This window comes from Erpetoichthys calabaricus, chromosome 14 (assembly GCF_900747795.2).
Source record: "Erpetoichthys calabaricus chromosome 14, fErpCal1.3, whole genome shotgun sequence".
NCBI classification, from domain to species: domain Eukaryota; kingdom Metazoa; phylum Chordata; class Cladistia; order Polypteriformes; family Polypteridae; genus Erpetoichthys; species Erpetoichthys calabaricus.
The window spans coordinates 25,234,968-25,247,173 of NC_041407.2; the positions used below are offsets into that span (position 1 = coordinate 25,234,968).

General features: G+C 48.3%; 1 protein-coding gene across 4 annotated transcripts in view; it reads right to left on the reverse strand.

The window, feature by feature from the left end:
* prkcab (protein kinase C, alpha, b) overlaps positions 1–12,206 on the reverse strand; it is a 141,934-nt gene that overhangs the window by 43,991 nt on the left and 85,737 nt on the right. For 2 of the 4 annotated variants that reach the window (XM_051919074.1, XM_051919075.1), the window contains 3 exons: positions 10,675–10,768; positions 3,595–3,621; positions 2,530–2,670 (listed from right to left, as the gene is read on the reverse strand). In XM_051919074.1, coding sequence (XP_051775034.1) covers positions 2,530–2,670; positions 3,595–3,621; positions 10,675–10,768 — 262 coding nt within the window. Of the gene's footprint in view, positions 1–2,529; positions 2,671–3,594; positions 3,622–4,975; positions 5,006–10,674; positions 10,769–12,206 lie in introns of all 4 variants that reach the window. The other 2 variants (XM_051919076.1, XM_028818924.2) reach the window with 2 other exon arrangements.

Below are 12,206 nucleotides of genomic sequence, written 5' to 3' on the forward strand. Positions count from 1 at the left end.
GGGTCTCCAGGCTACAAAAAGGACAAAGCAGCACAAGAAAAGGCCCAGAGAAGAGCAACGAGGCTGATTTCAGGGCTACAGGGGATGAGTTACGAGGAAAGATGAAAAGAGCTGAGCCTTCAGGAGAGTAAGAGGAGACCTGACTGAAGTGTTTAAAATGATGAAGGGAATTAGTCCAGTGGATCGACAAGGTGATTTTAAAATGAGTTCATCAAGAACACGGGGACACAGATGGAAGCTTGTTAAGAAAGTTTTTTCTTAACACAGAGAACCACAGACACGTGAAATAAATTACCAAGTAGTGTGGTAGACAGGAGGACTTTAGGGACTTTTAAAACTCATCTTGATGTTATTTTGGAGGAATTAAGTTGCTAGGATTCTCGAGACTGGATGGTCTGTTTTCGTCAAAAGTTTTCTAATGTTCTAATGGTTTTTCCACTTATCGTATATACTCGTGAATAAGTTGGGACCTGATTTTACTGTATGATTTCAGAAAACTCCCACTATTGGTACTCGAGATTATGATATTCTATTGCCCACCTAAGAGAGTAACCACCAAGCACATGGCCTTGTTTTCTATGTGAGTGCAGCAATGCGCTGTATCAGCGTGTGCTCCTCACCTTTCTCTGTATTGTGTCTATGTGACCACACAGTAATACCCAAACTATTCCGACGCGACATTTGCACTGATTTGTGTTTTTTTGTATCTCACACCCTCATACACCTTTATCGTAAAAGCATCCCTTATCTACGATGGAGCATTCGATTAGATGAAAATATGAAGCTGGTTTTAAATTAAATGTCGTCGAAGCAGCGAAAGAATTTGGTAACTGCGCTGCTGCAACAAAATTCGATGTGTCTGAGAAACTGATGTGAGATTAAAGAAGGCAAGAAGCTGTAAAAAATAATTAAATAAGTGTCACATTTTTGAACAGGCATATAAGTCGGGGTCTGATTTTATGATCGATTTTTCGGGTTTCAAGACCTGACTTATATGTAAGTATACACAATATCCTTTTACAGAGAAAAAAAAACGGATCTTTTGTAAAGAACTTTAACCTCCTTGGCTTTAACTCAGGCTTGGAATGCTATGCAAGTACAGTTAAGACTCGGAGTGACGTGTAATGATCCGCTTTACATTTTTAAGCCCGGAAGTTGTTCAGGACAGTATTCTGCTACCATCTGATTTCTAGGTGTTTTGCTACTCCAAAGTAACTCATCAATATTCATGATTGGGGTGGAGCTTCCAACTTAAAAAGACATTGGGAAACAAAAAGCCATAAAGGCAGCTGTAGAACAAACAGAGTGAAGCACTGCTCAGATCGAATGATAGTGATGACGATGTGAACTGGTTATCAGACGTTGACGCGGAAAGTGAAATTGATGCGAGATACGGCACTGTACGACTGAACCGCCATGATAGGCCCAGAGAATTCGGTCAGATGAAGCTTCCTGTCTTGCTATATGGTTGCCAGACATGGACGCTATCCAGTGACCTGAGACAAAGACTGGACTCCTTTAATACTGTGTTTCTTCAGAGAATCCTTGGGTATCACTGGTTTCACTTTGTGTTGCTCATGGAGTCCCGAATGAGGCAGGTTTCCCAGAGGGTGATCCAGCTCGTAAGATCCTCATTGTTGGGGACCCGAGTGGCTGGACCAGGCCAAGGGGTCACCCACGTAACACCTGGCGGCGGCAGATAGAGGGTCATTTCTGGACCGCGTGTCTGCCTGAGGGGTTGCCAACCAGGATCCTGAGCTGTTTTGTTGTATGGTGGGTGAGGCAACGCAATGTATCAGTGCATCCTCCCCAAAATGACCTCACCTGACGCTTCAGCATGGTGTGACAGTAGCTACGCGACAGAAAGGGAAAATGATTGCAATCAAGGGCCAGGACGTGCAAGATGTTAAGCCCCTGAATGCTGTTCATAATGCGACAGCTGTCAAAGATCAGGGAAATGTGGAAGTCACTAAGCATTGCATTGTGGTAGGCTACAATAACACAAGGGGCGTGTCGACTGTGCGGATCAGGCAGTGACGTTCAACCTTCTCATCCGCGAGCAACCGAAGAAAATATTATAACAAATGAAACACACTTCGAGAGTCCTGATTGCAACACTGGGCTTCATGTTGGTGACCAACGTATCACATGAAGGATATGTACTAAATCTGCATCAAGACAGCAGTGGACACCACACACGTCCTTTCTATCGCATTTCTGTTGATGGTTTAGTATTTACAAGTCCATGTTTCGTGTAAAAACATTTTTTTTATTAAAAAAAAATGTCTGTTTTTTGCTGATTCTTTCTGGGGTAAACACAATGCTAAGGAGGCTATTAGCCTTAGCTCCATTTTTAGGCCAATACAGGCCAATGCCTGCTATTTGAGTAGGGGTGAGGCCAATCCTGAGGCAGGTCTGGTCGTTTTTTTTTTTGTTTTTTTTTGATACTTTGTGCTGCACTTTAACCTGAGGTTTTCTTTCCAGTGTTAGATCACCAACTTCCTCCAAGTTAGCATCTCTCCAACCCACCTTGCCAAAGCTGCCTTTGCCCAGTACTGCCAGGAAGTTGAAATCCGTCAGCTTCACCCTGTCCAAGTTGTTGCAGGGCAGTCCCGGCTTGCCATCTTCCGGAGGGCTGATGACTTTCTTCCCAGGTCCCAGTCTAGCTTTCTAAAACACAGAATCAGAAGACACCTTCACAGGACATGTCAGCCTGACCCGAGGGGACCTGGCAGGCGCCAACTTCAGAAAGAGGCCACAAGGCAGCGTCATGCGAGGAGACATGCCTCTGGTCCTTCCGCTCAGGGACACTCGTTCTCTCCTAGGACCCAGCCGATGTCCGGCACACATCCTCCTGGACAAATTCCGGGAACTCACCGAGGCAACATCAGAGCCACAGGACAAACAAACTTGAGGGTTTTTTTTGGGGGGGAGGAGGGGGGCAGCCCAAGTAGTTAAGCCAAGCTGCACTGCACTGCACAGCAAAAAAAAAATCTGAAGCAGGAGTGACGTCTGGCATTATGGAGGACACAAAGTGCCCCTTGAGGCTGTCACCTACAGCTTCTCTCCTGAGGTTTCCCATATTGGCCGAAAATAAGAGGGTGTGACAGCCATTTAAATGCCAGACGGCACTCCATTGGACATTAGGATTTTCAAAATGGAAAAGCAGAACCGACCACAAGAGTAAGACAGACACCAATGGAACGGTGCCCACCTTTAGGCCAACTTAGGCCTCAAGCTGGACACCAGCACTCGAGCAACTACCCACCCGAGCCCAGCAAGCTGGACATCAACAAGGTAGCGGCCAGCCACAGGTGGACAAGTAGCACTTCGGTGTCAATCTGCAGTCTGACAGCACAGGCAACAGGCTGGACCAGAGCGATGGCGTCCACCTGCCGATGTCAGAAGTGCAAGCATCCTGGAGTGTTCAAGAGCATCAGCACACAGCTGACGGTCCCATCCTACTCCCCCCCCCCACCCCCCACCAAAAGCCAGCAGCCCCTTCCACCAAAGCGTCCCCATGCGATGCACTCTGCACACATCACTCTGAAAGTCAAAGTCCAGCAAACCCTCCTTACTTCCTGTGGGACGCACCTTACAAGGGTCTTCCAGGCTCTGATCCTGTAACCACACGGGAGAGATGAGCCGCTAGTAAGGGAGACAGAAGCCCGTGCCACCCCCCCTGCCCCCACCCTTCTCGGTGTTACCTTGTGCAACACCCCCCCCCCCCCGCCCAAATCCAACTCCACCATGCACCTTCAGGAAGTAGATGTCCACTCCAACGGGTGGACGTACAACTGGGCCACCATGGCGAGCTGAGAATTAAAATCAAAAGACAGGAAAAAAAAAAAAAAAAAAAAAAGACAGTTAAGATGCTCATGGGGGGCAGAGCGGGTACACACCAAGCACGGCCAGGTGGTCCTGACCCACATGGCCACATGCTGCATGCGGCTTCAGACATAACTGGGTTCTGTTGTGAGGTGTGCAGCAACTTGGTGGCACGGACCACCCTTCCAACCCACCCCAGGGTGGAGGACAGGAAAAGAATGAAAAAGTAAGGCAGCAAGTAAACCCTCCGAGCCCACCCCACCCTCACAATGCTCTGCACCCGCACCCAGACCACCAGAAAGGGAACCCACGGCCAGCTGGCCATTCCCACCTGAGCGAGTAGGCGAGCTGCACCCCCCTCGGACGCCAGCAGCAAGTCAAAGCAAAGGCGTGATTCGGGCGGGTTGGTCATCTGCTGCCTTCTCGTGGTGGTGGGTGGGCCTGCACTTCAGCAGGTTGCGAGGGATTTGCTTTGATTTTCCGGACTTTTCTCCAGTGTGGACACGTGACCTTTGAACTGACAGGGTGCAAAAAGTAAAGAGCATGCTGGTGACCCTCCTAAGACCTCGGGCCGCACGGAGATGTCACTGACCCTTCTGGTACAATGGGGTGGGATAGAGGGGGAAAAGTGGCCAGAAATGGGGTCCACTTAGTTGGGCAACCCCATGAGTTCAGTCAGCACTCAGGTGGTGGAGGAGAGGGATGGACGGCGGCACTGGCTTTCATGCCATGCATTCTGGGCTCCAGAGACATGCAGCGCGACCCCAGACCATGCCACATGGGCAGTCCTTCTATAGTCTCCGTGCACAAGACTAGTAGAAGTCAGAGAGGAGTGCGCGGTGGTGTCACAACATGGGGATGGACTGAGTGAAGGCGTGGTGACCAGGAATGGACAGCTCCTTTACAACCAGCTGCACAAAACCACCTGGCCTGAGCCTACAAGCCCACTACACCCAGCGGCATATCAGAGCCTGGCGCACCTGGCAGAGTGTAGTGGGCCGGCACAGGCAGTGGGTCAGCGTGGGCAAATGGGAGCTGCTGGTATGGGCAAAAGAAAAAAGAAAAAAAGAACACTGACGAACGAAAATGAGAGAAAGAAACGGCGTTGGGGTACATGTGTGGCATGAGACTGAAGAGCAGGAGCTACCTTTACAAAGGCCTTATTAATATGGCATCCCTGAAAAAGAGAGAAAGAGAGATGGAGCAGAGTTAATAGGCTGAACGGCAAGGTGCCGGGTACAGAGGACAGAAAGGCAGAGCGCCGGGCAGCACTGGGAACAAGTCGAGAAGGTTAGTAAGCAGCGGGAACAGGAACAGAAAGGCAGACCTAGAGCTGGCACAAGGGTACAGACAAAAAGAGAGAGAAAAAGGGTTGTTTTTACAGAAGGCAGACAGAGAAGGGCCTGGCAAGCAGGGGAAAGGGAGGAGAACTGGCAGGCAAGGAAAAGGAAAGAGGATTGGCAGGCAACATGTACCAGGGAGGGTGTTGGTGAAAACACTGGCAAGCCGTGGGTACCTAGGGCAAAGCAAGAAAGGGGCAAAAAGACAAAAGGAGTGGAAAATAGCTGGGACAAGAAGGTGAAGGAGTCAGCAAGTAGTGGGAACCAAGGTAAAGAAAATAGTGGACTGGCATGCAGGGTGGTACAGGTAAGAGAAAACACTGGCAAGCAGCAGGTAGAGGAGCCAAGAATATATAACGGCTGGTTAAGTGACGAGAACAGAAAGTATTGAAACAACAGGCTGCCAGGCAGTAGGAGAGAAAAGGGAAGAAGAAGGAGGCAGAGGAGAGAAAGGGGTGCCAAGCGGCGGGTACGGAGAGCACAACTGCAAAGAGCCGAAGCGTGACAGTCGCTGCACAGATCACCCAAAATCGCAGGCCCATGCCCAGAGGCGTGGACATCAGGCAGTCAGATATCAGATGCCGAGTGACCAGTGTATGCCCGGGTGGTGTTGTGTGTGTGTTTGTGGGGGTGTCGGTGTAGTGAGCCTGCTCAGGACTCTCACACACCCACTGTGTCCCTGTCATGGAGAGGATGTCTGCTGTCAATTAAGGAAAATCTTTCAAAGAAAACGAGAACCATGGCCTCTGAAAACAAGAATGTCGACTCATTTAGCCAGCTAGGAGAGTGCGGAGGGAGGGCCAGGCGACGTCTGCAGGTACTCTGATCGGGACACCTTGTGCAAAAACGATCACCTGTGTGTACAGACGGAGACATGTGTGTGCAATGCCCACATACTGTACACTCATATGCTTATGGGCACACACACCGCTATACAGGCCCACACATGCTGTGCATATTCACTGCCACACATGTAAACACACATGTCGAAATGCCCACGCACACAAAAACCACTACACACACACACCCTTACACAGGCTCACACATGTTGTACATACGAGAGGGGACTCAGAAATTCCCAGAATTAGTCAATAGCACCGGAGTAGGGTGTAGTTATTGAATATGCCACTAGGTGTCATTAGTTAATCATTGCATCGTGGCAAGCTGATCGCCAGTGAGTTTGGAGATTTTTTCACACCAAGTCACCAGGGCAGATTTCCAAGAGACAAGTGATGATCTCGTTTTTCGATATTCACAGACTTCTTCATAAAGAGTTTGTTTCCCATGAACAGACAGTTAATCAGCCACATTACATTGAACTGCTGATTAGGGCTACATGGTATACCGGTACTGGAAAACTACCCAAAACCCCAAATTTCAAAATGGTACGGTATCAGGGGGATTTTTGGTACTGGAAGTAAACATCAGCATTCCTCTTAATTCCCATAAACTGAAACTGTTGGTCCATTTCATAGACTTTGCAAAGCGAAACCACATTCTTCAACGTGATAGAAAATTCACAGGAACCCCTTCCTCTTATTTCTTCAATGAGACTGGGATTTCAGGGGACCCCCCTATCCCCCATTGGTTCAATGAGATAGGGAGTTCCTGAAGACTCCTCATGTTGCTTTGACGAGATCGTAAATTCACGTGGACCCTGACTGTTTCAATGAGATCAGGACTTCATGTGGACACACCCATTATTGCTTCAATGAGATTGGGACTTGAAGGGGAACCCCCCTCTCTCCCTAATGCATTGACAAGATCAGGACTTCATCGGGATTGCTCCCTATTGCATCAAAGAGATTGGGACTTTACAGGTGGTCCCCACTTATTGCTTTGACGAAATCCGGACTTCACGGGAACTCACCCCACCCCAACCCCCATTTATTGATTTGACAGGATTGCCAAATTGATATATCCCTCCCTTATAGCTTCAACATGATAGGGAGTTCCTGTGCACCCCTCCATCCATATTGCTTCAACGAGATCAGGACTTCACAGCTATCAAGAGGGAAACGGTGTGTAGTACGACACAATGGTGCAGCGTACCAGAGAGACGAGCAAATGTGTGACGTACCAGGGAGGCTGGAGTAAGACCCGGGGTGGGTATTGGGCTTGGGTGGGATTTGGAGTTATCTGTTATTTGCTTCGGAACAATTTTGATACCAGTACTGAGGTACAAAAGCTGGCATTGATACTGAAGTCAAAATTTTAATACCGATCCACTACTACTGCTGAGGCATCTGTAGTTGTGTTTCTAAAACTGTGGGTCACATGATACATATAATGGGGTCCGCTGAGTCGTGAATTACAATTGTACTGAATGAGAAAGGTCGCAAATGATTTGTGGAAAGTCTTCAATGGGTTGCTGCATGCATGGCTGAAACAAGCCCCCCAGACGGAGAACGACTGGTAGTTATTCAACAAAGTGACCCCCACCTTCCTGGATGATGATTGGCAGGGAGTCTCCAAGAGGGAACTCCTCCACCCACCGGCTGAATGCTGATTGATGGGGATTTTGCTAGGGGGGGACCTCCTCCTCTGCATGACAATTGGTGGCAATTCTCCAAGGAGGAATGGGATGATGATCGGTAGCTGTTCCACGATAATTACGGGTTGGACAGACACGCCACAGGCAAAAAAAAAAGTTTAAGAACCGGTGGTCTACAGAAAATTCTCAGGAAAAAAAACTGGAGCAGCATTTAGCACCGTGATGACGCTCCTGCACAACACACCGTGATGACGCTCCTGCACAACACATCGTGATGACGCTCCTGCGCAACACACCGTGCTGTCTGTCAAAGAGTTTTTGATTGAAAACAATGTGCTTGTTGCTTCTCACTCCCCTACCCGTTTTCGCCAGATCTCACTCCCCGGGGCTTCATTTTGTTTTCATTAACAATTGAGACTGAAGGGAAGAAGATTTGCTACCATGGAAGAAATTCAGGAAAAACCTGATATTTTTTTTCAGGCATGGTAACTCTAGACTCTAACTTGAGGCTCTATAACCGGAACCAAAAAAGAGGACTACAGGAATGGCGGGAGAATAATTTGAAATTAACTAAGTTGTATAAGACCAAAACATTTTATAATAAAAGTGTGAAGGACGCCACCCGAGAACCATAACCGGTCAGGACTCCCACAGCATGGGAGGACAGGGGGAGACAGCTTGCACCAGGCTTTGTCACCCCCAGGGGACTAGATGGCAGCCTCCCTGGGCTACAGCATTGATACAGGGCATCTTGGGAAATAGAGTTTGTCAAGTCATCCCTGTTGGGTTCTGTGGCTGCCATCAGGAGGGCATTGGGAGGGGACTGGTGAACCCTACTTTGTTGGGCTCCCATCTCACCCGGAAATGCTTCTGAGCCTCGGGAGACCAAAATTGCTTCCGGGTATTACATAAAAGGAGCTTCCTGCCACAACTCGAGAGGAGGTGGCCGTAGCTTGCTGGAGGAGCAGAGGAGAAGATGACTGAGAAATAGACCAAGTGTTGCTGTACTTTAAACGGCATGGTCAGCAAGGCTTACACTGTGTGGTGCTGTGGGAAACTCTTCCTCGTGAGAGCTTCACACAAATAAAGTCTTTGGTTTTGCAAACTTGTCTCCGAGCCTCTGTATTGGTGAGTTTGGGGACCTGCAGCTCCCCCTGGTGACCTCAAAAAGTTTTTCTTTAACAATTCTGGGAATTCTTTGGGCCCCACCTCATATGCACTGCCACATGCGTGTCAATTTACTTACATAATCAAGGACACACAGATTCAAACGTCCACACACACACTTTATATTTGCACATACACTGCTACAGACATGGCTACTGTCTCTGCTCAGGACCTCAGCCAGGACGACACACCTCTCTGTTCTAACGGGACTTGACCTCAGACTACAGAACAACCTTCTTAAACACCCGAGCCCCTTCAGTTCAACTGGCTAATCTGGCTGTGCTGTGTGCTCCAAGCTCACGTCCAGCGGCTCCAAGTGAGGACACACCACCAAGATGGCTGTCACCTGAGCAAATTTCAGCATGGAGGGGGTCCGCTCCTGTGATTCAAGGCTGTGTGTAGAGTGCCTATAAAACAGTTTCACCCCTTGCCCATTTTTCCCCTTTTATTGTATTCAAGCGTCTGCTGTTCAAGACTCCATTATGAACATGAATAGACACAAACGGCTGCTCTTCTGGTCAGCTTTGCTTAGCTCAAGTGGTGCCCAACTGAACATCACAGTAGGTCTTGACCACGTGCTCCACTAACGCCAGTGCTTGTGGAATGAACCCGCTATACATGAGGGATCAGAGCTACTAAAAGAGTGAAAATGGGGGCACCCACCCACCTTATACTTTCAGAAAAATCAACCCAATGCACCCTGTCTGTCAGCCGGAGCTCCAGAGAGTTCATCTTAATAGGTGGCACCACCCAGTGCCCAGAAAGCTCATTCAGAGCTGGCTTATCAAATCCACACTCTCTCAATGGGCCCTCCACTCAGTTCGCTCTCTCATAGCCCACCCTCCATTCTCTCTGCAAACTCTCCAGTAAGTCCGAGGGGCATCCGCCGAATTTCTGCACACCATTTAGTAAATCCAGCAGCCCCTCAACTGTCTCACTGGTTCTCTAACTCGACTTCACTCAGTGCAGTGTCCGTTCATCTGTCCGTTCATCCATCCATCCACATGTTGACTTAGAAGGCAGTCCCTCGATCAGTGGCCCCCAATTTTCAACCAGTGGCTCAAACGAACCTTTGCTTCTGAACAAGACCTTCACTGATCAGGCCTTCTCATTGATCAAGCCCACCCTGCCATGATGTTTCTTAAGGGTACCCCTCACTGAGTCCTCTCAGTGGTTGTCTGTCTAGCAGGTACCCCAGCCAGCCCCATCCTACAATCCTGGTTTTGATCAGTAAGCTCACTCATTGCCCTGGTCCCAAGTTGATCACCAAGCGTCTCCCATCTCCGGTAAGCTCATCTGTCTAATCCTTCTTTTCTGACCATTGAGCCCACCCTGCACCCCAGCCCCACTGCTTCCACCCCTTAGAGAGCCCAAGAGTGGGCCCACTGAACTCTTGACTTCACAGTAGAGCTTTAGAAAACTTCTCTGGTCCCCCTTGTTAATAAATCCACAAACACCCGCCTAGTCACTATCTGTGTCAGCGGACCATCCCACTGGTAAGGCCACTTGAGGCACCCCTTGATGACCTCCACTGAGCCCACCCAGTTCTCCCTGTTCCCAGAAGTTAACCCACTCACACTTTCCTGAATAACACCGCCCAGTGCCCATCACCCGCTCTTGTGTTTCTCAGCTCAGCCAGTCAACACTCCTGAACAGGCTCCCCAGTGATGTCATCCTGACCCTGTTCTGGTAGGCTGAACTTTCCAGCTTTTCTCGGTGGGACACCCCTCACCCACACCCGCCCCAGTCACACTTCTCTTAGCAGGCCCACCAATCAAACCATTCAGGCCCGGAAGGGAGAAGGGAGCCCAGTGTTGTTGCACGCATGGCTCATGGAGCTCTCACCTCAAATTTCTGCCGGAGCTCCACGTTGCCATCCTCTGCGTCCGGAATTGGCACATTGTAATACTCGCCCTCCTCCTGGTTCAGCAATTTGTACCTAAAGATGGAGAAAGTCGCGACTCTCTCAGCTGGTCACTTAGTCACTGCTTGTAAAGTCAGGGCTTATCTGTCTAACAGGGGGGTGCAAAGCAAAGGGCACAGAGGACGGGGAAGAGTGCCAAGCAGCCAGGTTCAACCCAACAAAGAAGCATCAGATGGTAAGGAATGGCACCTTATGGAACTTGAACGCATGGTCAGCAGGGCTTACACTGTGATGGCATGAATCGGGCAGCAGGGCTCCACAATCTGCAAGGTGCTACAGTGAGACGCATTATACAGAATGCCAGCCCAGCATGCTTTGGTTCTTAATGTAGAAGGGAACTCCAGTCCATGATGTGTATGTAGGTGTGTACTACACTATATGTGTGCTGGACTCTAACAAGGCACTATATATACACACTGGACTGTTCTATATACATATATATGTGCTATGTATGGAGTGTAACAAGGCACTATACATACAGAATGTGCTGCATATATATCTTTGTGTATGCTACATATGTGCTCAACTTTAGAAAGGCCCTACATCGGGGTGGCGAACTCCAGGCCTCGAGTGCCGCAGTGGCTGCAGGTTTTCTTTCTTACCATCTTCTTAATTAGTGACCAGTTTTTGCTGCTGATTACTTCTTTCAATTAACTCGACTCAGGCCCCATAGTTGTTTCTTTTTCTTTAATTAGCAGCCAAACAATAATGAGACACAAAACAAGCCACCACATGACCAGCTAACCAGTGTCCATCACACAATATCTGAAATTAAAGAGAGGTGATGGTCTTGGTAAGGTTGATCTCTCAGGTCACCAAAACATTTTGACGGTGCTCTTAGAAAGAACAGAAAAACAACAGTTTTCAAAATGTGTGCCGTGGCAGAATGAGAGCAGCAACAAGCCATGGAATTAAATAACGGGTTTAATTAACAGCAAGAATCGGCTTCTCATTAAGAAAGTGATTGGAGTGAAATGGGTTGGAGTTTGGAGCCCCAGTTTAGCTGATCATCCGTTAGCTCGTTTCATGTCTCATTCCTGTTTGGCTGCCATTTAATGAAGAAAGGAATAAATTCTAACAGGGCTATTAAATTGATGGGAAAAAGTTAATTAGCAGTGAAAACTGGTCACTGATTAGGAAAAGAGTGAGAATGAAAACCTGCAGCCACTGCGGCCCTCCAGGCCTGGAGTTCGCCACCCCTGCCCTATATATATAAGGTAACCACCCATACAATCAGATTGTGACACAGACTACGAATGCCGTGAATATATATATATATATATATATATATATATATATATATATATATATATATATATATATATATACAGTCATATGAAAAAGTTTGGGAACCCCTCTCAGCCTGCATAATAATTGACTCTCCTTTCCACAATAAAGATAACAGTGGTATGTCTTTCATTTCCTAGGAACATCTGAGTACTGCGGTGTTTTC